The sequence below is a fragment of the Lagenorhynchus albirostris genome, chromosome X (genome assembly GCF_949774975.1).
Source record: "Lagenorhynchus albirostris chromosome X, mLagAlb1.1, whole genome shotgun sequence".
NCBI classification, from domain to species: Eukaryota; Metazoa; Chordata; class Mammalia; order Artiodactyla; family Delphinidae; genus Lagenorhynchus; species Lagenorhynchus albirostris.
The window spans coordinates 95399-121927 of record NC_083116.1 but is presented as its reverse complement, the minus strand read 5'-3'; the positions used below and the strand labels follow the sequence as shown (position 1 = coordinate 121927).

General features: G+C 38.8%; 1 protein-coding gene across 2 annotated transcripts in view; it reads left to right on the top strand.

The window, feature by feature from the left end:
* The window catches only part of VAMP7 (vesicle associated membrane protein 7), an 86478-nt gene that overhangs the window by 7832 nt on the left and 52117 nt on the right, over positions 1–26529 (top strand). For both annotated transcript variants that reach the window (XM_060136997.1, XM_060136996.1), the window contains exons 2-5: positions 7016–7170; positions 12680–12737; positions 14726–14863; positions 24386–24476. In XM_060136997.1, coding sequence (XP_059992980.1) covers positions 7025–7170; positions 12680–12737; positions 14726–14863; positions 24386–24476 — 433 coding nt within the window. In that variant the 5' untranslated portion in view covers positions 7016–7024. The remainder of the gene's footprint in view (positions 1–7015; positions 7171–12679; positions 12738–14725; positions 14864–24385; positions 24477–26529) is intronic.

Here is a 26529-nt window from a genome sequence, read left to right as displayed (position 1 = left end):
AGTTGTGGTCGGAAAAGATACTTGGTATGATTTCAATTTTCTTAAATTTACTGAGGCTTGATTTGTGAACCAAGATATGATCTATCCTGGAGAATTTTTCATGAGCACTTGCAAAGAAAGTGTATTCTGTTGTTTTTGGATGGAATGTCCTATACATTTTAATTAAGTCTGTCTTGTTTAATGTGTCATTTATTTTCATTTTGGATGATCTGTCCATTGGTGAGAGTGGGGTGTTAAAGTCCCCTACTAATAGTGTGTTAGTGTCGATTTCCCCTTATGTATTGAGGTGCTCCTAGGTTGGGTGCATAAATATTTACAATTGTTATATTTTCTTCTTGGTTTGATCCTTTGATCATTATGTAGTGTCCGTTTTTTCTCCTGTTTTAGTCTTTATTTTAAAGTCAATTTTGTCTGATCTGAGAATTGCTACTTCAGCTTTCTTTTGATTTCCATTTGCATGGAATATCTTTTTCCATCCCCTCACTTTCAGTCTGTATGTGTCCCTAGGTCTGAAGTGGGTCTCTTGTATACAGCATATATACGGGTCTTGTTTTTGTATACATTCAGCCAGTGTATGTCTTTTGGTTGAAGCATTTAATCCATTTACATTTAAGATAATTATTGATACGTATGTTCCTATTACCATTTTCTTAATTGTTTTGGGTTTGTTTTTGTAGGTCTTTTCCTTCTCTTGTGTTTCCTGCCTAGAGAAGTTCCTGTAGCATTTGTTGTAAAGTTGGTTTGGTGGTACTGAATTCTCTTAAATTTGTGTGTCTGTAAAGCTTTTGATTTCTTTGTCTAATCTGAATGAGATCCTTGCTGGGTAGAGTAATCTTGGTTGTAGGTTTTTCCCTTTCATCACTTTAAATATGTCCTGCCACTCCCTCTGGCTTGCAGAGTCTCTGCTGAAAGATCAGCTGTTAACCTTATGAGGATTCCCTTGTGTGTTATTTGTTGCTTTTTCCTTGCAGCTTTTAATATTTTTTCTTTGTATTTAATTTTTGATAGTTTGATTAATATGTGTCTTGATGTGTTTCTCCTTGGATTTATCCTGTATGGGACTCTCTGCGCTTCCTGGTCTTGATTGACTATTTCCTTTCACATGTTATGGAAGTTTTCAGCTGTAATCTCTTTAAATATGTTCTCAGCCCCTTTCTTTTTCTCTTCTCCTTCTGGGGACCCCTATAATTTGTGTCTTGGTGTGGTTAATGTTGTCCCAGCAGTTTCTGAGACTGTTCTCAATTTTTTTCATTCTTTTTTCTTTATTCTGCTCTGTAGTAGTTATTTCCACTATTTTATCTTCCAGGTCACTTATCTGTTCTTCTGTTATTCTTCTATTGATTCCTTCTAGAGAATTTTTAATTTCATTTATTGTGTTGTTCATCATAGTTTGTTTGCTTTTTAGTTCTTCTAGGCCCTTGTTAAATATCTTGTATTTTCTCCATTCTGTTTTCAAGATTTTGGATCTTTACTATCATACTCTGAATTCTTTTTCAGGTAGACTGCCTATTTCCTCTTCATTTGTTTGGTATGGTGGGTTTTTACCTTGCTCATTCATCTGCTGTGTTCTCTGTGTTCTCATTTTGCTTAACTTACTGTGTTTGGGGTTCTCCTTTTCACAGGCTGCAGGTTCGTAGTTCCGTTGTTTTTGGTGTGTGCCCCCAGTGGGTAAGGTTGGTTCAGTGGATTGTGTAGGCTTCCTGGTGGAGGGGACATGTGCTTGTTTTCTGGTGGGCGGGGCTGGATCTTGTTGTTCTGGTGGGCAGGACGCAACCAGTGGTGTGTTTTGGGGTGTCTGTGAACTTAGTATGACTTTAGGCAGCCCCTCTGCTAATGTGTGGGGTTGTGTTCCTGTCTTGCTAGTTTTTTGGCATGGGGCATCCAGCACTGGAGCTTGCTGGCTGTTGGGTGGAGCTGGGTCTTAGCGTTGAGACGGAGATCCCTAGGAGAGCTCTCGCTGATTGATATTACGTGGGGCCACGAGTTCTCTGGTGGTCCAATGTCCTGAACTCAGCTCTCCCACCTCAGAGGCTCAGGCATGACACCAGGCCAGAGCATCACGACCCTGTCAGCTACACGGCTCAGAAGAAAAAGAGAAAAAAAGAATAATAAAAAAAGTTTTTTTAATAATTAAAATAAAAATAAAATTTAATTATTAAAATAAAAAGGTAATAATGAAAAAAAGAAGAGAGCAACCAAACCAATAAACAAATCCACTAATTATAATAAGTGCTAAAAACTATACTAAGATAAACATAAAAATCTGAAATCAGTTCCAGACAGCAGACCCCAAGTCAGTTACTCCCAAAGTCCACCGCCTCAACTTTGGGATGATTCATTTTCTATTCAGGTATTCCACAGATGCAGGGTACATCGAGTTGATTGTGAAGATTTAATCTGCTGCTCCTGAGGCTGCTGGGAGAAATTTCCCTTTCTCTTCTTTGTTCGCACAGCTCCTGGGGTTCAGCTTTGGGTTTGGCCCCGCCTCTGCATGTAGGTCATCCTCAGGCATCTGTTCCTGTCCAGACAGGACGGGGTTAAAGCAGCAGCTCATTAGGGGACTGTGGCTCACTCAGGCCAGTGTGGGGAGGGAGGGTTACGGAATGTGGGACAAGCCTGTGGCCGCAGAGGCCAGTATGACGTTGCAACAGCCTGAGGCACGCCGTGTGTTCTCCCAGGGAAGTTGTCCCTGGATCTCGGGACCCTGGCAGTGGTGGGCTGCACAGGTTCCCGGGAGGGGAGGTGTGGATAGTGACCTGTGCTTGCACACAGGCTTCTTGGCGGCTGCAGTAGCAGCCTTAGCATCTCATGCCCATCTCTGGTGTCCGAGCTGATAGCCATGGCTTGCGCCCGTCTCTGGAGCTCGTTTAGGCGGTACTCTGAATCCCCTCTCCTTGCGCATCCCAAAACAGTGGTCTCTTGCCTCTTAGGCAGGTCCAGTCAGCTCCCAGCCCCCACCCACCCCAGTGGGTGAGCAAACAAGCGTCTCAGGCTGGTGAGGCTGGTCGGCACCGATCCTCTGTGCAGGAATCTCTCCGCTTTGCCCTCTGCACCCCTGTTGCTGCGCTCTCCTCCGTGGCTCTGAAGCTTCCCCCACCATCTCCACCAGTGAAGGGGGCTTCCTAGGGTGTGGAAACTTTTCCTCCTTCACAGCTCCCTCCCAGAGGTGCAGGTCCCATCCCTATTCTTTTGTCTCTGTTTTTTCCTTTTTCTTTTGCCTTACCCAGCTACGTGGGGATTTTCTTGCCTTTTGGGAAGTCTGAGGTCTTCTGCCAGTGTTCAGTAGGTGTTCTGTAGGAGTTGTTCCACATGTAGATGTATTTTTGATATATTTGTGGGGAGGAAGGTGATTTTCACATCTTACTCCTGTGCTATCTTGAAGGTTCCCTCAAGAAATGTTTATTAGTGACATCTGAGAGGAAAGTAAAGTTTCGGTTGCGATGTACCCAATGTTTAATAGGCATTTTTAAAATTGAGGACTGCTTTTATTGAATAAAACACTGCTATGCATAACTTACATAGCTATCCTTATAACTTATATTCACTGTTCCTAGTTATATTCCAAATAATGTCCTCCCTCTTCTAGGTGACTATACTTTATATAAACTTGAAGATTGCTGTCTTTTTCATGTGTAATATTTCTAGTTCCTCTAGCCATTCTTCAAGTGATACAATCTCCAGGTCTCTCACCATACTTTGCCCTTCTGTCCAGTCTTAGAATACTGTACCTAGAACTGAACTCAGTATTACACATGTGTTCTAAATAGCACAGAGTATAATGGCAATAGTACTTAAAGAGATCAAGATACCCTGTTTCTTAATGTAATTTAAGATTACATAAGCATTTTAAGCAATTACATCATAACACTTCATAACGAACTTATGGTCCGCTAGCACACTAGATCTTTTTGTATTGTTGCTAAACTCAGTTTTCTTCTTGAAGCTGCTAAAGGACTGAGGCTGCTACCTTTTCATCTCTTTGTCTCAGGGACCATATGATTTCTCATCTCTGTTTCTCTTTGTGTTTTTTTCCCACTCCACTGCATGTCTCTTTGACCCTTACCAATGACCTCCTTCCTTATAAAATTTCAGTGACTGTTTTATAGTCTTAATACTGTGTATCAGTGAACAGAGCTGGGAGGTGACACTTGTTCCTTCTTCAAGGTTTCTTTTCCTTTGGCTTCAAGGCCACCATACTCTTCTGGCTTTCCTTTCACTTTCCTGGTTGGTCCTCCTCCATCTTCTTTGTGGGTCTCTATTCATCTACCTTTCCCTCAACTATTTGGTATGCCTTGTGTTTTGTCTTTGGTTTTTCCCTCAACTTTGGTTGTGCCTTTGGTTTTTTCTGTATGCAATGTATCTTCAGCAAATAAAGCATGTTTAAAATGGCAGGTCTAGATGAGCTCATCTAGGATAAGAGAGTGTAGAACCAGTACCCATGGAAAGTCAACATTTAGAGGTCAGCTAGAGGAGAAGGATTCAGCAAGAAGACAGAAGGAACAGCCAGACATTTAGGAGTGTTCCCAGAAGGAGGGTTATTCAGATGTGTTGACTATTTCTGAGAGGTCAAGTAAGGTGAGAATAGAGAAATGACCACAGAAGTTTGCAATGTAGAGGCTGTTGGTGATCTTGACAAGCATGGTTTTGTGGAGTGTTGAGGGGAAAAGCCAGATTATAGAAGAGAAGAATTAAAAGAAGATAGAGAAGCAGAGATAGTGTGTAGATGATAATTTTAAGAAATGGAACAGTACCTGGAGCATGTTACATGGTCAGTTGAGGCTTTTAGGTTCAAGGGATATAGTGTATGAGAAAGTCATTTGGAAATTATAACATGCTACTACATATGTGTGTGGAGAAATCCAGAAAGAAGATGGCTGAGGACACAACCCTGCGAAACACCTTCATTTAGAGAGTGCAATGAAGAGACTCCAAGAGGAGTTCAGCTCAAGAGACACATGAGCATTTCTGTTCTGTATGCTGTCCTTCATACCAAAGGCATTCCAAGAGGGAATCAGTGGATTCCCTGACCTCAAGCATTTTATAGTTACTGTGTTTCACAAAACGTGGTCATGTGAATCACCTGCATCCAGACAGGCTTGGCTCTTAAGTATATATTCCAGGGCCCCACCTCAGGCCTACTGAATCAGAATTTCAGGGAATTATACCAAGGATTTGAATTTTTAATAAGTGACTCTCACTTTGCCACCCAAGATGACTCTGGCTTATTGGATGAAACTGAACATGTTAACAAATAACATTAGGTTGAAGAGTTAGTTGAAGAATAGGAAGATATTTGTTCATCTCTTTTATAAGTTCATGCCATTAAATAAGAGAAACCAGGCTATTCTGTGGGGAAAAAAAATAGTACAAATTCATAAACATGAGGAAAATACAGGCATACCTCTTCTTATTGCACTTTGCTTTATTGTGCTTCACGGATATTGCTGGGGTTTTTTGTGGTTGTTTTTGTTTTTTTAACAAATCAAAGGTTTGTAGCAACCGTGCATTGAACAAGTCTGTCAGTGCCATTTTTCCAACAGTATTTTGCATACTTCATGTCTCTGTGTCACATTTTAATAATTCTTGCAATATTTCAAACTTTTTCAGTATGTTTGTTATGGTGATCTGTGATCAGTGATCTCTGGTGTTACTGCTGTGACTCCCTGAAGGCTCAGATGACGGTTAGCATTTTTTAGCAATTAAGTTTTTTAAAATTAAGACATGTACATTGTGTTTTTTTTAGGTATAATGCTATTGCATACTTAATAGACTACAGCATAGTGTAAACATAACTTTTGTATGCACTGGGAAACCAAAAAATTCATGTTACTTGTTTTATTGTGATATTTGCTTTATTGCGGTGGTCTGGAACTGAACTTGCAATACCTCCAAGGTATTACTGTAATCTTAAACTCATTCTGTATTGTTTTAGAAATATTTTGTTTATAAAGGATCTTACCATAATTTATAGAACCATTCCTCTCTTGCAGAAGATTCGGGTTATTTTCAGTTTATTTCTGTGATGGATAATGCCTTCGTAGGACAGGCAGAATATAGTATAGGGATAAAATTGTGAGTTCTAGAACCATACTGCCTGGGTTTAAATACCATCTTTTACCACTTACTAGCTCTGTAATTCTGAACAAATTATTTAAGTCATTTATACTTCATTTTCCTCATTTTAATGTAAGTATCATGATAGTGTATTAATTTCATTGATGTAAGGATTAAATTAAGTGTTTAAAATGGTGCCTGGTGCATAGTAAGTGCTTAATAAATATGGGCTATTATTATTGTTAATAGGTATATTAGTGAATATAGACTCTAACTGCTGTTGAACTATTTCCCTAGGATAAATTTTCAGGATGGGATTACTTTATTAAAGGATGAAGACTTTTTTTTTTTTTTTTTGCGGTACGCGGGCCTCTCACTGCTGTGGCCTCTCCCGTTGTGGAGCACAGGCTCCGGACGCGCAGGCTCAGCGGCCATGGCTCACGGGCCCAGCCGCTCCGCGGCATGTGGGATCCTCCCGGACCGGGGCACGAACCCGTGTCCCCTGCATCGGCAGTCGGACTCTCAACCACTGCGCCACCAGGGAAGCCCGATGAAGACATTTTTATGTCCCTTTGCCATCTATGGTCATTGCTTTTCAGAGGATGATAACAGTTTGTGCTGTGTAATTTGTAAATGCAACCTGTGTATCAGTGTAATGTATGTGTATGTATGCATGTATCACATATACATTACATTGTATATACACACACACATAAAAATATATTATGTGTATGCATTTGGTTTTTCTCTAAATATGAATGCATATCAGTGTGGTTTAGGTTATAAGTTTGTAGAAGACTGTGATTTTGTTAAATCTGTTGTTAAGTCTGTTCTGTTTAATGTTACAGTGCCTTGGTCAGTACTGTCTCCAGATGGATGTTGATAACGATAGTAAGTTACTTTTGAAAGATTATGTCAAAGAAATATTCTAAGTCTTATGTGTCTTTTTTCCTTTTGATAGATCGAAGCCATGGCCATTCTTTTCGCTGTTGTTGCCAGGGGAACCACTATCCTTGCCAAACATGCTTGGTGTGGAGGCAACTTCCTGGAGGTGACAGAGCAGATTCTGGCTAAGATACCTTCTGAAAATAACAAGCTAACGTACTCACACGGCAAGTGAGTTCTGCTCTGTGTGGGTAGCGGGTGAAAGAAGTGAATTATATTATTATAATCAGAAAAGTAGAAAACTAGAAAAGCAAGCTTCTCAGTAGATAATCTGAATAAGCTGACAGAACAATAATCTTTACCAGCTTAGAAAATGTCTGGTTCTATTAATTTTAAATTTAACTAAAAATTATTTTATTCTATCATCAAAGTGATATTAATATTTTAAAGAAAGATATGGAAATGTTAGATATAAAAGTGACTTTGCTATAGAGCTCTAGTACATGTGAAACTTGATGTAGTTAAGATAAAGAATATTTTTTTCTTTCATTCTTTCTGTAAATATTTACTGAGCACTTGACTATCGCCAGACGCTTTGCTTGGTGCTGGGGATACAAGAAATCACTCAGTATTTGCCCTCATGGAGGTTATAGTTTAATGAAGGAGACAGTCAAATCCATAGGTAATCACAGTAGAGGGTAGAAGCTAGTGGATAGGGGGATGGTATTCCAGGTAGAAGGAACAGCTGGTAGAGAAGTATGGAGGCATATTTAGCGAACTGCAGGTGTTTGTCTGTGACTGGTGCCCAACATGGTGAAAATAAAGCTAGAGAGACCGACAGAAGAGAAGTCCTGTAGGGCCTCATAGGCCATGTTAAGGGGTTGTACTTTACCGTATGGGCAATGGGAAGGCATTGAAAGTTTTCAGCTGGGGTGTGACTTGGTAAGCTTTTGCTTTAGAAAAATCACTGTCGTGGCTGGTTGGAGAATGAATTGGAGGGGGCATAGGTGGGAAATCTTAGTAATCATAAAAAGTACCTCAACCTTCCTCCTCAGTACTTAACAATCTTTGGTTACCTAACTCATCCTAATTTCCTTAGACCCTATCTCAGAAGGAGGTCCTTATTGGTTTCCAGGGCCAACTCCTTGTATAATTTAGGATCTAGTCTAAGCTGCTGTAAGAGAGAGAACCCAAAATACAGTATTAATTTATGAGATAGCCCAGAGATGAGTACTTCGGGACTGGTGGGGTGGCTCTGCCATTTTTAATTAGTGCCTTCCAACTCTGGCCAAGGCAGCTTCTTCTGTTCTTGTTACTTCCCTGTGCTTGCCCAGTATTTTTAAAGGCAAAGCCCAGAAGTGGCCTGACAGTTTATTGTTGACTGCATAGTTATGTAGCTAACCTAGCTGGAGTGGAGACTAGAATTTGTCATCTCTAGCTGTGCAGCCATATGCTCAGCTAAAACTCTGTTACTCTGGAGGAAGTTATAGGACATCAGGAGACAACTTGCAATCTTCCAGTCTACTCTTCTGGGCCACCAAAATATTAGGATGTACTCTTCTTCCCAAACATGGAGCATACCTCCTCTCTGCAGGAGGTGGCCCCAAAGACTCATCTGATCGCTGTGTCCAGCTCCAGGTCCAGACAGTCCGAGTGATACGCAGTCCTCTCCATCATGCACAGGAGTGGCTCCTGTGGCCCATTAACAACAAGCTAAAAGACAAGTCATATGATCTCCCTGTTTCATCAGACCAACCCAATAGACATTGGTGGAATAAGAACAGCATCACCAAGTGGAAGTTGTAAACCTCGATTTAGAAAAGGGAAGAACAAGAAACACATAGATGTCACTGCTTCTTAGCAATATTCAAATAACTACTCCACAGCAATTTCAGAGACTCTTATTCTGACCTGGGAGTGGTTAGTGGTTCTGCTTTCTTGGAAGAAATTCTTCATCTTTTCTCCCTTTCTTCTCCAGGAGGCTCTTCCTGGTCCATTATCCTCTCTGGCCACATCCAGAATGGGTGTTAGTGTGTCATCTTTGGGAACTGTATAGGTTTTGTAGTCTGTCACTTCCTGGTGTAGTTTAGGGGCTAAGAAGTTACCTCTGGGTTAAATGACCTCAGTTTCTTGTGAGTATGGCTTTAGGGTTTCTTCAAAAATTTATTGGGCTCAACGATCGTGTTTCTAGTCAGTTCCCAGGAAAGTGCTCAGGGAAAGCACATGTCATCTTTGTAGAGGCAAGGCTGGGAAGTAGGGCATGTTTCCTCCACTCATATTTTATCAGGCAGAACTTAGTCACTAGCCATATCTATAGCTACAAGAGAAGCTAGACTATGTAATCCAATGAAAATGTGGTTATAGTGCAAGAAAGTGATGTTATCCATCTGCTGTGTCTTTCCACCAGCATCCTGACCCAGTCCTACCCGGTATCCTTTGGAGTAAGTCTCTATCACTGAGTTGTCTTTTCTTTTTAACCCTCTGCCTTAGTTTCTTTCCTATAATCATGTTCCATCATCCCAATCAGTTTGGGAATAAAATATCTTTTATTACTGTACACCAACAGAAAAAAGTACATTTTACTGTATGAAAATCATTTCTCCCTGAAATCTGACCTTCCTTTTGCTATTTCTTTCTTTCTTTAATAGCATCACCAGTCATTCAGTTGGCTAAGCCTAAAACTTCAGAATCATATTTGACTCCTTAACCAAATCCTTGCCATTCTCCTCCAGGAGGTATTTCAATCTCCTCTATCCTCACTTGTCATAGCGTCTGTTCAGGCATTCATTGTTTCGCATTTCTAATAACCTCCTCCTAGCTGGTTTTTCTGCTTCTAGTTGATCCCTCCTTAAATCTGTATTTCACTTTCCTATGATTATACTTTCTTGCTTAAAACCCATTGCTTTTAGAATAAAGCCCAAACTCAGCCTTCACAATTTTGTCTATTCCTGACTTTTCTTTCCTTATCTCTATAGAAATCTTTGTCATTACCTGACCTATCTATGTTATTTCAAGCTTTGGTATACTTTTTTCATGATTTTGTGTCTTGGAATGTCCTTCCATTCCTAGGCCCCCGGTAAATTTTTGCTCATTTTACAGGTTCCAAATGAAATACTTTCTTAATTGTCACTTTAATCCTTCTGATTAAAGGGCAGTTCTGATCATGTCCCTTCCTTCAGCAGGTACTCAGGGTAAAGTTCCTTAACACTACTTGAAAGATTCTTCAAGATCTGCCCCTGCTCCCTTCTCTGGCCTTATCTCTCTTTACTTGAGCCCTCAGTTTTGTTCTCCAGCCATACTCAGCTACGTGCATTTCAGTGTTGGGTTCTTTCTCTCTTCCTAGCCTTGCAATAGCTATTACTTTTTAAAAATCTGAGTTTGTCTTCCTGAGCTTATACGTTTCCTCTTCTGGAAACCCCCGAATTCCAAGACTGGGCCAGGTGCCCCCTTTTTGTGTATCTCCATAGCATCCTGTGTTTATTCATATTGTAACACTTATGAAGCAGTGTTATAATTGCTATCTTTATTTTTTGTCTCTGTCCTCTGACTATAGGCTCCTTGATGGCAAGGACCATATCTCATTACCTTCTGTGGTCTTTGCACCAACATACTCCCAAGTGTGGTTTAGGAGAAACAAATTTTGTGGGGGAAATGATGACTTTCATTTTTGCACCTGTAGTGTTTAAGTTGTCTATGGTACTCCTGTTGGATATGTCTAGTAGACAGTAGCGTATGCAGGCCTGGAGCTCGGGAGATAGGTCAGATTTAGATTTGGGAATCATTATTATTGTAGTAGCTGAAAACAGATATCGACAGCAAAACAAGAGAGTGGATGCCACCCGCCAGGGAATGTGTGTGAGAAAAGCAGGGGGCTCCGGATGCTGCAAGACATCAACAGAGAGCGAAAGAGACTACCATATAAACCAGGCAAGCCTGGTGTTAAGAAATCTAGTGGAGAGAAAACACTTTCTAGAGGAAGGAAGTGATCAGCACTATCAAATGTGTCAGAGAGAGCCACTGAATATGCAGTGTGGAAATCATTGGTGGAGTTGATATCAGCAATTTCAGTGGTGGAGGAAGACATTTTGCCTGAGTTCCCATACCTCCTTGTAATTCATATCAAGCCTCTATGTGAACATTAATAATACAATTCAGCAAGTATTCTTGTCTATCTACTTGCCCAGGGTAGAAATCTGGGAAGCAAAATAGACTTATCCCTCTGCCTCACCCCCAGTAGCCAGTCATCAAGTTCTATTATTTCTTCTCAGTCCCTTCTTCACTGCCCATAGTACTTTAGTTTGTTTCTCTCACTGTTCTACTTCAATAGTCTTCTGTCTGGTCCTCCTTTCGGTCAGTTCTCCACACTTTAGCCTAAGCATCCTTTTATATGGCAAATCTGATCACACTCCCAGGCTAAAGCCCTTTGATGCTTGTTCATTGTTCTTAGGATAATGCATAGTGAGGTTTGAAAGTCTTATACAGCATGATATTTGCTTACTTACAACCTCATTTGTGCAAGCAGTTTATTTTTTCCTTAAATTCTGTACTCTAGTCCAGGGGTCCTCAAGCCCCAGGCTGCGGACCGGTGGTGGTCCAAGGCCTGTTAGGAACTGGGCCACACAGCAGGAGGTGAGTGGCGTGTGACCAAGCAAAACATCATCTGTTGCTCCCCATCACTCCCATCACTCGCATTACTGCTTGAACTATTGCTCGCTCACATTCATTACCACCTGAACCATCCTCCCAGTCGCTCGCATGACCGCCTGAACCATCACCCCTTCCCCGCCTGTGGAAAAATTGTCTTCCACGAAACTGGTCCCTGGTGCCGAAAAGGTTGGGGACAACTGCTCTAGTCATATTAACTAATTTTACTTTTAAACCCAGTATTTGCTCTTTTATCTCAAAGCCCTTAAGCTTGTTGGTCTCTCACTCTGGAACACTCTTGCTTGTTCTTTTTGCCGTCTCTTACTTAGTCTTCAGGTCTCAGCTCAAACATCACTTGCTCCAGGATGTTTTCCTGTTACCCTTTGACAAACTCTGTTAGGTGTCACCTCTATGTCCTCACAGCACCATGTACTACCCTTAACTCCTTATCATCCTGCATACTGTGTTTGTTCCACAATTGCCTGCACTTTCATCTCTGTAAAGGCAGGGATTGATGGTTTTGCTTATTTGTATCCTCAGCACCTAGCCCAGTGACTAGTTCAAAGTAGATGACAAATAAATGTTACTGTTGAGTATTCAGTAGAAAAAGTGTTTGCTATGAAATCTTAGGAGAAGTCAAAGAAGACTGTATGGCCCATTTGGGGGTTATTCTTAATTACGTGTCCCTCAGATGTCATCTCTTGTTCAAACCTTAAGTATCTGGGAATTCCCTGGCGGTCCAGTGGTTAGCACTTGGCGCTTTCACTGCCAGGGCCCAGTTTCAATCCCTGGTTGGGGAACTAAGATCCTGCAAGGCACGTGGCACAGCCAAAAAAAAAAAAAGTCCAATTATGCTTTTGCAGTTATTATTTTAATGGGTAATGTGCATAACATTGCACTATGTAGCTTGTTTTAATTTCTTATTTATTTCTATCAGTTTGACTTCAGAGGAACATGTATATAGGGGAGAGGGAGAATAGACAGTATCTATAAATAATATGGTCACGTTGGCAGTACTAAAATTTCTTATACATAGATAGAAGTGAAAGAGATATTACTCATAACCACAGTAAGTTTTATATCTTTTATTCTACAGTTATTTGTTTCATTACATCTGCCAAGACAGGATTGTATATCTTTGTATCACTGATGATGTAAGTAACTTGAAGACATGTTGCTATTTAAGTATGTGTAATGTTAATAGAGCTGGTTCTTAATTATCTGTATCTGTGGTGGGTAAAGGTGATGTGAATATAATGTCTGTAGCTGGAAATTTTTTTCTATACTTTGTATTTATCATATAGAGCAGCAAAACAAAATAAAAGTTGATATCTGGGTATATGCAAATCAGCTTGGTTTTGTAGAGTTTTAGCTTAACCTCTTGTAATTTCTACATTTATTTTATTGTGTAGTGAGAATTGGTGTTCATAATTATGATTCTTTGGTATCAGACCCCCTCAAAATTTATTTATCTGAAATAGTAAATAGATTATTTCACTCCTCCAATCAATAGTGAATTTCTTTTAATGTATGTGGACTTTGGGAAAACAAAATCACAATACATTATGATCAGCTTTGTAAACCTGTAGTTCACATTGGTAGGTTGTTTTTGAGTATTTGTAGCTTCTAGATGGAAAATGCTCAATAACTTAACGGTGGTCATCAAGGTCCTTTCTCCTCTCTGCAATCCTAGTGTTAGCTTCTTCCTGGACACATTCCCCTTATGGTTGCATGGAGCCACATGCTTATTTATTTGTGTCCAAAAAAGACGGACTATGTCTTCTCAAGTCTCTTACTGTATGAATGAGGAAACTTCCCAGATGCACACCCTCCCCTCCCCGCGCTTTCAAAGTAGACTTCTTTTCATGACTTATTGGCTAGGACTAGGTTAAGTATTTATTTCTAAATTAATCACTGACAAGAGGCATGGAATTGGCATGATTGCCATAGGTCAGGGTTCTTACGTTTATTGTGTCACAGACCCCTTTGGCACTCATGGGCCCCTCCCAGAATTTTTTTAAATGTGTGATTATAAACAAAACCAATTATATTAAAATACAGTATTCAAAATATTTTAAATATTGATATAGTAATGTATATGCTTCTTTATGAATTCATTAAATAACAAGTTCTACTCATGGGTCTAATAAATAAAAATTATTTTGATGTGGTGATGAGTATAAATAATATTTTGAGAGATGTTTATAACTGATGGTATATGAAAAAAAGACTTCTCTTGGTGACAAAGTCACAGGTACTGTTAAATACTTCTCCGGTTTGTTACCACATTCACAATTGAAATTTGAGTTAAAGATTGGTGAAAATAATGATGAGATTTTTTTTTTCTATCCAAGTACATCAGCTCCTTGAATTTGGACCATTGACCCCACTTTAAGAACTCTTGGCTTAGACTAATCATCTTAGGTGAAATGGAGATGAGTGTCAACCACAGTGATCATCACAATGATTTATATTCCCTGATTTCACAGTATTTTCTAAAATTATTTTAAAAATACAGCTATATCTGAAATGACTGATGGGAAAGTGCTTGGAGTAGGTGAGAAATATCACTAAATTTGGGATGCTCAGAGTTGAGTCTTATATTTCTTGAGCTATAATTATATTTTTGTATATGTTACACACACACACACACACACACACACACATTTTGACTGGGACTAGATAAGAGTACATCCCTTGATCTTTTCAAATGTACCACCACTATTGAAAAAAATCAATTCAAACTTTATGTCAATAGTGTTATCTTTGTATGTGAAAGACTGTACTATTATGGATTTCTTAAGCATCTTCTTGTGCTGGGCTTTCTAATAGATCCTGTGAAAGATATAGATGGAGTAAAACCCAATTCCTGCTCTCAAGAAGCTAACCTAGGTACTGTTATCTTAGTTGGCAGTAATCAAACATATTTGGATTAGACTCTCAGCTCTTTCATTTACTAGTTGTTTCACCTTTGGCAAGTTAGTTACCTTTTCAGAGCTTTTGTTTCTTTATCAGTAAAATGAGGTCAGTTCCTCCTCATGGAATCGTTGTTAGTAAATGTTAGCTGTTCTTCTGGTTGTTGTTAATCATCCATATCGTCTTTGTTTACTGTAATGTAAACTCTGTGTTGATCTCCTTTCAGGATTTTGAGCGTTCCAGAGCCTTTAATTTTCTGAATGAGATAAAAAAGAGGTTCCAGACTACATATGGTTCAAGAGCACAAACAGCGCTCCCATATGCCATGAATAGTGAGTTCTCAAGTGTCTTGGCTGCACAGCTGGTAAGATCTTTCTCAGGATATAGTATTTGATTCATATCTTCTTTATTACCTTAAAGCACCATGAATGTAGGGGACTCTGACCTGCAGTGTATTTTTCTGATTGTGTTATTATATGCCAAGATAGTAAAACTTCCCTGATTAAAAAAATATATACAGGGGCCATTTTAGGATGGAAAGTGAATAATTGGTGATATTCTCTATAAATGGTGCTCAGAGTATCTCAGGGTTGGGAAAGAGATTAAAGATCATCTACTTCAACTACCCATTTAATGTGTAAATCCACTCAACATGCCAAATGGCCTCTTAACCTATACATTAACCTCTACCCTCCCACGAGGCAAATTTAAATTTTGAACAGCTCAGTCATTTGAAAGTCTGTTCATCTGTATGAATACTTAATTATCCGCTCAGTAAAGTTGTACATATGTATACACCCGTGAAATACCACCCTTTTCAAGATACAAAACATCTCCATGACCCTAAAGGATTCCTCATATCCCTTTGCAGTCAGTTCCCTCCCCATCACTCTGCCTGAGGCCACCACTGCTCTATTTTGTTTCACCATAAATTAGTTTTATCTTTTCTAGAATTTCCTATAAATGGAATCATACATTATATACTCTTTTGTGTCTTCCTTGTTTTGTCAGTGTAAGCTTTTTGATATTCATCCATGTTGTATAAATCAGTAGTTTCCTTTTTTGCTGAGTAGTATTGTATGCATACACCACAATTTGTTTCTCCATTCACCTGTTGCTGGATATTTGAGTTACTTCCAGTTTTCAGCTATCGCAAACAAAGCTGTTATGAACATCCATGTACAAATCTTTGTGCAGACGTGTTTTTATTTCTCCTTGGTAAATACCTAGGAATGGAATTGCTGGGTCATATGGTGAATGATGTTTAATTTTATAATGAATTGTCAAACGTTTTTCCAAAGTGGTTGTACCATTTATATTCCCACTAGCACTTGCAGTGTTTCTGCATACTTGCCAACGCTTGTTATGGTCTGTCTTTTTAATGTAATTCGTCCTTGTGGGTGTGTAATGATATCTCATTGTGGTCTTAATTTGCATTTCCCTGATGACTAAGGATGTGGAGACCTTAAAAAAATGCTTAGTTACCTTTTATCCATGAAACTATTTGAGTGCAAAGACATAAGTTTTATCTGTGATGGTGTTGTGAATGAGAAAAAGAGACTTACTGTAATTGAATACTTTCCTTTTCACTTCTCCTTTTTAATACCCTTTTTGAGGATTACACTTCTAAATATGCATCCTGTAGGGATGAAGTTCCTTTAAATAGTTATAAATCTTTATTATTCAATCAGTTGGTTTGTTTCATACTTCCACTAGGAAACATTCATATATGTGAAGCTATGTAAAACATCACCAGCAAAATATATACCAGTGCCCATTTGAAAGTAAATAGGGTCAGGTTGGTGGCCAAGATGGTGGAATAGGAAGACCCTGAGCTCACCTCCTTCCATGGGCACTCCAAAATTACAACTATTACAACTATTTACAGAGCAACTACTGATGAGAAAGAACAGAAGACTAGTAGAAAAGATCTTATACAACTGAAGATATAAAGAAGGAACCACAGTAAGACAGAGGGGCAGAGACACAGTATAATCAAGATCCATACCTCTGGGTGGGTGACCCACAAATGGATAATTACAATTGCAGAGGTTCTCCCCAAGGAGCGAGGTGTCCAAGCCCCACATGAGGCTCCCCAGCCCTGGGGTCCTCCATTGGGAAGATGAGCCCCCAGAACATTTGGCTTCAAAGGCCAGCGGGACTTAATTTCAGGAGTGCCAGAGGGCTGTGGGAAATAGACTCCACTCTTAAAGAGCATGTATAAAAATCTCACATGCTCTGGAAACCAGAGCAGAAGCAGTAATTTGAAAGGAGCCTGGATCAGACCCACCTGCTGATCTTGGAGAGTCTCCTGGAGAGGCAGGAGGCACCTGGAGCTCACTCTGGGGACATAGACACTGGTGGCAGCCTTTTTTGGGAGCTTGTTCTACCATCCTTTACTAATGGAGCTCGCAAGCACCATTTTAGAATCTTCCCTCTAGCGTATTAATGCCAGGACCTGGCCCTGCCCATCAGCCTATCTGCATCAGTACTGGGACACCTCAAGCCAAGCAACTAGCCAGGCAGGGACACACCTTCACCCACCAGCAGGCTGGTTGCCTTAAGAACCCTTGAGCCTACAGCTACTCCAGGACCTGGCTCTGCCCAACAAAGGGCCCAGGACCTGACCCTGAATAGCAGTGTGCCTGCACTAGCCCTAGGACCCGCTGGGCACTGGCCCTGCCTACCAGCAGACCAACACCAACTTCGGGACACCCCACACTCCACAGCCAGCCATCTCAGAAACTAGCTCTGCCCATCAGCAGGCCAACACCAGCTCTGGGATCCCCAGGGCCCTGCAACCAGAGACCCCAGGATCCCCTGGACCTCTACAGCCAGCTGCCTTGTGACCTGGCCCTGCCCACCAGCGGCTGACAGCCTCCACACAAGGCAGGATCTGGCAACCAGCCAGACTGGGGACCAGCCATGCCTACCAGATTATCCACAGTAGTCAGCCAGCCACAACAGAAGGACCCACACAGCCCATGTAGGAGGTATCCTTATAGCATACAGCTCTGGTGACCAGAGGGAAGTGCACTGCTGGGACTCGTAGGACGTCTCCTAGAAAAGGCCAACTTCTTCAAGGTCGGAAAATGTAATCAACTTACAAAATACATAGAAATAAAAAAAGGAAATTAGGAAAAATGAAGGCACAGAGGAACGTGTTCCAAACGAAGAAACAAGATAAAATCCCAGAAGAAGAGCTAAGTGAAGTGGAGATAAGCAATCTACCGAATAAAGAGTTCAAGGTAGTGATTGTAAAGATGATCAAAGAACCCAGGAGATGATTGGATTAACAGAGTGAGAAGTTAGAATTTTTTAACAAAGAGAAAGTGTAAACAATGACCGAACAAAGATGAATACAATAACTGAAGTAAATACACTAGAAGGAATCAACAGTGGATTAGATGATACAGAGGAATGGATCAGTGAGCAGGAGGACAGAGTAGTTGAAATCACTGAGGTGGAACAGAAAAAAGAATAAAAAGAAATGAGGACTGTTTAAGAAACCTCTAAAACAACATCAAATGTACTAACATTTGCATAATAGGGGTCCCAGAAGGAGAAGAGAGAGAAAAAGGGGCAGAGAACATATTTGAAAACATAATAGCTGAAAACTTCCTTAACCTGGGGAAAGAAACAGATATCTAGGTCCAGGAAGCACAGAGAGTCCCAAACAGGATCAATCCAAAGAGGACCACACCAAGACATTGTAATTAAAATGGCAAAAATTAAAGAAAGAATATTAAAAGCAGCTAGGGAAAAGCAAAGTGTCACATACAAGGGAATTCCCATAAGGCTGTCAACTGACTTTGCTGCAGAAACCCTGCAGGCCAGAATGAAGTGGCACGATATATTTAAAGTGATAAAAGGGAAAAACCTACAACCAAGAATGCTCAGCAAGGCTTTCATTCAGTTTTGGTGGAGAAATCAAAAGTTTTACAGAAAAGCAAAAGCTAAGAGTTCAGCACCGTCAAACCAGCTTTACAGGAAATGTTAAAGAGGCTTCTCCAAGCAAAAAAGAAAAGGCCACAAGAAGAAATATGAAAATTATGAAAGGAAAAATCTCATTGGTAAAGGCAAATATACAGTAAAGGTAGTAAACCAACCACATATAAAGCTAGGAGGAAGATTACAAGAAAAAGGAGTAAAATCACCTATAACCACAATAAAGGATACACAAAACAAAAAAGATGTAAAATATGTCAGTGTGGTGGGAGGGGGCATAAAAATTCAGGGTTGTTAAAATGCATTTGAACTTAAGAGATGAGCAACTTACAATAATCACGTATGTATATATAGATTGCTACATATAAACGTTATGGTAACCACAAACCAAAAATCTATACTAGATACACACACAAAAAAGGGAAAGGAATCCGAACATAACACTAAGATACTCATCAAATCACAAGGGAAGAGAGGAAAAGAAGAACAAAAAAGAAGTATAAAAACAACTGAAAAGCAGTTAACAAAATGACAATAAGTACATACCTGTCAATAATTAAATGTAAATGGATTAAATGCTCCAATCAAAAGACATAGAGTGGCTGAATGGATACAAAAACAAGACCCATATATATACTGCCTACAGGAGACTCAGTTCATATCTGAAGACGAAAACAGAAAGTGAAGGGATAAAAAAGGTATACCATGCAAATGGAAATGAAAGGGAAGCTGGGATAGCAATATTTATATCAGAGAAAATAGACTTTAAAACAAAGTCTGTGACAAGAGACAGAGAAGGACTACTTAATGATAAAGGAATCAATCCAAGAAGATATAACAATTGTAAATATATATGCACCCAACATAGGAGCACCTAAATACACAAAGCAAATATTAATAGACATAAAGTGAGAAATTGACAGCAACACAATAATAGTAGGAGACTTTAAAAAAAATTAATTTATTTTTTTACTTTTGGCTGCATTGGGTCTTCATTGGGTTGTGCGGGCTTCTCATTGCAGTGGCTTCTCTTGTTGTGGAGTACGGGCTCTAGGCTTGAGGGCTTTAGTAGTTGTGGCTCTCGGGCTCTAGAGCACAGGCTCAGTTGTAGCACACAGGCTTAGTTGCTCCCCAGCATGTGGGATCTTCCCGGACCAGGGCTCGAACCCATGTCCCCTGCATTGGCAGGCGGATTCTTAACCACTGTGCCACCTGGGAAGCCCACTAGGAGACTTTAACACCACACTTACCTCAATGGACAGATCATCCAGATAGAAAATCAATGAGGAGACACTGGCCTTAAACAACACATTAGACCTAAATGGGCTTAATTGACATATATACAACATTCCATCCAAAATCAGCAGAATACACATTCTTTTCAAGTGCACATGGCACAGTCTCCAAGATAGATCACATGCTAGGCCACAAAACAAGCCTCAGCAAATTTAAGAAAATTGAAATCATATCAAGCATTTTTTCTGACCACAATGCTATGAGGCTAGAAATCAACTATAAGAAAAAAAACTGCAAAAGACACAAACACATGGAGGCTAAACAGTATGCTACTAAACAACCAATGGATCACTGAAGAAATCAAAGAGGAAATGAAAAAAGTACCTGGAGACAAATGAAAATGAAAACACAATGATTCAATATCTGTAGGATCCAGCAAAAGCAGTTCTAAGAGGGACATTTATAGCAATGCAAGCTTACCTCAGGAAACAAGAAAAATCTCAACCTAACATTACACCTAAAGGAGCCAGAAGAAGAACAAGCAAAACCCAAAGTTAGTAGAAGGAAAGAAATCATAAAGATCAGAGCAGAAATAAATGAAACTGAGACTAAGAAAACAATAGAAAGGATCAATGAAACTAAGAGCTAGTTCTTTGATAAGATAAACAAAACTGATCAACCTTTAGCCAGACTCATCAAGAAAAAAAAGAGAGGTCTCAAATCAATAAAATCAGAAATGAAAAAGGAGAAGTTACAACAGATACCACTGACATACAAAGGATCATAATAGACTGCTATGAACAATTATATGCCAATAAAGTGGACAACCTAGGAGAAATGGACAAATTCCTAGAAATGTACAATCTCACAAGACTGAACCAGGAAGAAATAGAAAACATGAACAGAACAACTACCAATAATGAAATTGAGTCAGTAATTTTAAAACTTCCAACAAACAAAAGTCTATGACCAGATGGCTTCACAGGTGAATTCTACCAAACATTTAAAGAAGAGTTAACACCTGTCCTTCATAAACTATTCCAAAAAATTGCAGAGCAAGGAACACTTCCAAACTCATTCTACAGGTCAGCATCACCCTGACACCAAAACCAGACACAGATATCACAAATAAAATTACAGGCCAGTATCACTAATGAACATAGATTCAGAAATCCTCAACAAAATATTAACAAACTGAATTCAACAATACATGAAAAGGATCATACAGCATGATCAGGTGGGATTTATTCCAGAGATGCAAGGATGGTTCAGTATCTGGAAATCAATGTGATATACCACAGTAACAAATTGAAGAATAAAAACCATATGATCATCTAAATCGATGCAGAAAAAGCTTGACAGAATTCAACATCCATTTATGATAAAACCTCTGAACAAAGGGGGAACATACCCCCAAATAATAAAGGCTGTATATGACAAGCCCACAGTTAACATCATACTCAGTGGTGAAAAGCTAAAACCCTCTAAGATCAGCAACAAGACAAGGGTGCCCACTCTTGCCACTTTTATTCAACATAGTATTGGAAGTCCTAACCACAGTAATCAGACATGAAAAAGAAAGAAAAGGAATCCAAATTCGAAAGTAAAACTGTCACTCTTTGTAGATGATGTGATACTATATATAGCAAATCCTAAAGATACTGCCAGAAAAACTGTTAGAAATAGTAAATTCAGTAAAACTGCAGGATACAAAATTAATATATAGAAATCTGTTGCATTTCTATACACTAACAACAAACTATCAGAAAGAGAAATTTAAAAACAATCCCCCTTACCATCACATCAAAAAGAATAAAATGCTTAGGAATACATCTAACTAGGGAGGTAAAAGACCTGTACTCTGAAAACTATTAAGACCCTGATGAAAGATATTGAAGAAGACACGGATGAAAAGATATACTGTGCTCATGGATTTGAAGAATTTATATTGTTAAAAATGACCATACTACCCAAGGCAATCTACAGATTCAATGCAATACCTATCAAAATACCAATGACATTTTTTACAGAACTATAACAAATAATTCTAAAGTTTGTATGGTGATGCAAAAGTTCCAGAATAGCCAAAATAATCTTGAGAAAGAAGAACAAAGCTTGAGGTATTACACGCCCAGATTTCAAACTATACTACAAAGCTACAATAGTCAAAACAGCATGGTACAGTCACAAAAACACATAGATCCATGGAACAGAACAGAGAGACCAGAAATGAACCCATGCTTATATGGTCAATTAATCTACGATAAAGGAGGTAAGAATATAGTGGGGAAAAAGCTGTCTTTTTCCCTCTTCACCAAATGGTGTGGGAAATCTGGACAGCTACGGCAAAAGAATCAAACTGGACTACTTTCTTACACCATGCACAAAAATAAATTCAAAATGGATTAAAGACTTAAATATAAAACCTGAAACCATGAAACTTCTAGAAGAAAACATAGGCAGTATGCTCTTTGACATTGGTACTAATAATATTTTTTTGGATATGTCTCAGGCAAAGGAAACAAAACCAAAAATAAACAAATGGGACTTTATCAAATTGAAAAGCTTTTGCACAGTGAAGGAAACTACCAACAAAATGAAAAGGCTGCCTACCGAATGGGAGAAGATGTTTGCAAACAGTATATCCGATAAGGGCTTAATATCTACAATGTGCAAAGAACTGATAGAACTTCAACATATAAAAAACAAACCAACTATAAAGTGGGCAGAGGAGCTGGATAGCTGTCTTTCCAAAGAAGACATACAGATGGCCAACATCTTTTCATGGCCAACATGAAAAGATGCTCAACATCACTACTTGTCAGGGAAATGCAAATCAAAACCACAATGAGATATTACCTCACACGTGTCAGAATGGCTATTTTCAAAAAAGGCAACAAATAACAAGTGTTGGTGAGGATGTGGAGAAAAGGGAACCCTCCTGCACTGTTGATGGGATTGTAAATTGGTGCAGCCACTATGGAAAACAATATGGAGATTACTCCAAAAGTTAAAAATAGAACTATTGTATTATCCAGCAGTTCCACTCCTGGGTATTTATCCAAAGAAAACAAAAACAGTAATTAGAAAAGGTACATACACCCCTATGTTCATCGCAGCATTATTTACAACAGCCAAGATATAGAAGCAACCTAAATGCCCATCAAGAGATAAATGGATAAAGAAGATGTGGCATACACACACACACAGACACACAGACACACACACACAGGAATATTACTCAGCCATATAAAAGAATGAAATCTTGTCATTTGCAACAACATGGATGGATCTAGAGGCTATAATGCTAAGTGAAATAAGTCAGAGAAAGACAAACACTATGATTTCACTTATATGTGGAATCTAAAAAAACAAAACAAATGAACAAACTTAACCAAACATTAACAGAGTTATAGATACAGAGAACAAATAGGTTGCCTGAGGGGGGAATGTTGGGGGTAGGAAAGAATAGGTGAAGGAGATTAAGAGTTACAGACTTCCAGTTGCAGTATAAATGAGTCACAGGTATGAAATGTGCTGTGTTGGGAATATAGTCATAACTATGTAATATCTTTGAATTTTGACATATCATAGCTAAACTTATTGTTGTGATCATTTTGAAATGTGTAGAAATATCAAATCACTATGTTGTGTAACAGGAAATAACATAGTGTTATAGGTCAATCATACTTTAAAAACAAACTCATAGAAAGATAGATCAGAGAAGCAGAGTTGTGAGGAGGGGAATTGGATGAAGGCAGTCAAAAAGTACAAACTTCCAGTTATAAGATAAATACTGGGGATATAGTGGACAACATGATAAATATAATTAATAATGCTTTATGTTATGTATGAAAATTGTTAAGAGAGTAAATCCTAAGAGTTCTCATCACAAGGGGGGAAAAAGGTAAATAGGGTTAGCTGGCAGCAAAACTTTCAATTTAGCTGGTTTGTCTTTAGCTCCAGATGTGTGTGTGAACCTCTAAACAAATCTGTGCCAGGATCCTTGACTATAAATGGAGATAATAAAAATGGCATCTTCGTCATAGAGTTTTTGCATGGATTAAATAATATCCCTTATTTGAAGCACTTAGCACAGTGAAGTGACTGGCATATTGTGTATTAAGCAGTCCACAATTGTTTGCTATAGATAATAATTTCAAAATATATATACTATCTTCAGTGTCTTACATTTCTAGATCCTATAAGAAGCCAATGAAAATAGGATGCATACTCTGATCCCAACAGATAACAAGAACAGATGCTCAGAAGCTGGGCCAGTCCCTACCTCATCATACCCAAGAAATGGGGGAAAATTTAGAGTACCCTTTCCCTGTCCTGTTCCTGTTCCCCCTGCCCCCACTACAGTCTTTTCTCCTTTCTTCCTTGTCTGAGCACAGATTATATAACACCCTACTTCTGCCCCAGGAGTCTCAGATGTATATTTGATGTAACACGTTTAGCTTTATTTCATTTAAAATAAGGTGATCTTTTTATACTATAACAATTATATATTTCATATGGTAGCAAGTTTTATGCTTGCCTATATTTTTGGTAATAATTTTTGAATGAAGTGACATCTATCTTTTGTGCCAAAGATAAAGACAGTTTTATAGCATTCTTCAATGTCATTCCTCTTCTTTTTGTTTTTGTATTGTAAATAATGTCTGGGTATCATGAGTTAAATCATATTCTTTTATAGAAGCATCACTCCGAGAATAAGGGCCTAGATAAAGTGATGGAGACTCAAGCCCAAGTGGATGAACTTAAAGGAATCATGGTCAGAAACATAGGTATGTTTCATGGCATACTCCGCATGCATGAGGGCAAAAATGATAATAGATTACTTGATTGGGGTCAAATCATTCTAGAGAGGCGGAAATAGCACTTCCTTATTCTTAATATTGGAAGCTAATTGTCAGCTGAGATATGGATATTACTTACCTATGATACTGCCTGCTGTATGATGGTTTCTTTTTAGCACTTATGACTATTCATTCTAAATTTGTTAGCTTGCTTAGCAAGACTAATTTCCAAGACCCTTAAACAGTTCAGCAACTTAGAATAATTTAGTCAGTTTTGGCTGGAAATACCCAGATAGTTGATATCATCAGTATAGACACTTAAAGTATAACTATTTGCCCTCCTTAGAAAGTTTGTAGCTCTTGACTGAGAAAGAATTGGACCAAAAAACTGTTGTATTCTTCAAGAGAATGAACTATGGCATGAATTCCATTGGCCTGTGTTTTGTCAAGAACCTATTTACCACATTAAAGTAATCCAGAGAAATGCACTGTTTATTTTTTAATTGATTATAACAGTGGTATTTAGATTTAGGATGATGTTAATTTTTTAATAGCACCAGTTCTCACAATATAGTCCCTGGGCCAGCAGCATCAGCATCCCCTGGGAACCTGTTACAAATGCAAATTTTCAGGCCCCACCCCAAGCCTACTGAATCAGAAACTCTTGGAGTGGGAAATCTGTGTTTTCACAAGCCCTCCAGAGGATTCCAGTGCACACTCAAGTTATAGAACCACTCTTAAATATATCTTCTAAGAGGAATGTCTTGCAGAGAATAAATTCTTAATATAAAATTGAACAAAAACTAGTATATAAATGCTTTACAAGATATTTAACTGAGATGTCATTTCATAAATGTCCATTTAGTTATAATTTTGAATTTACTATTTGAATTTTACATTTATTATTAGAACTCTTAAAAGTTATGAAAAGACATTTTAAAAAATTTACTTTGTCTCACCATCCTAAAGTTTTATTTACATTTTCTTTCCTTTAAATTTTTACTTACATGTATACATAGTTAATCATAGTTTATATTCAGTTTTGTGGAGGCAGTATAATAGAGTAATCAAGATTTGGAGTCATACATGCCTGAGTTTGAGTCCTGATTTCACTTCCTACCTGCTGTTAAACCTTGATCAGTCCTCTAACCTCTCTGACCTTTACTCCTTAATCTGCAAAAAGGAGGTAATAGAACCTGAGATTACCAGGATAAAAGAGGTAATGTATGTAAAACACTGTGTACAGTCCCTGGCACATAGTAAGAGCTGAATGATTGTTAGCTGTTAGTCTACTTTATGCTCATGCAGTATTTCTTTGAGTTATATCACAGGTTACCAATTATGTCCTTATGTTGGACACTTTGGGTCTTTAGAGCATTATTACTCAGAGTGGTGTTTTACAACCAGCAAGGAGCTTGCTCCAGAATAGAAGTCAATGCTGTGCTTCCTTCATTGAGAACATCTTGCTATGAAAATGTCAATTTGACTGAACAGTATACTTGGAAACTTAGTTGAGCAGTAGCAAACACTCTTAGGTAGCACTGATTTAGAGTTTGTGTTATAGTAACAGTACTGTTATAAATGTTTCTGTGCCTATTATATTCTTCTTATTTTGTTGAGATTAGTTCCCAGGAATGGGATTAATAATCAAAAGGCAGAAACATTTTTATATTTCTTTTTTTTCTTTTCTTTTCTTTTTTTTTTTTTTTTTTTTTGTGGTACGCGGGCCTCTCACTGTTGTGGCCTCTCCCGTTGTGGAGCACAGGCTCTGGATGCGCAGGCTCAGTGGCCATGGCTCACGGGCCTAGCTGCTCCGTGGCAAGTGGGATCTTCCCGGACCGGGGCACGAACCCATGTCCCCTGCATCGGCAGGTGGACTCTCAAGCACTGCACCACCAGGGAAGCCCTATATTTCTTAATATGTATGTCTCTGGGTTATTTGAAGTGATTTCCTTTCATTGATTTTAGTTTTAAATATAGGTCTAGATGCAGACTAGAGAACTCTTAAATATATCTTTCAATATACCTATTGAAAAACTAC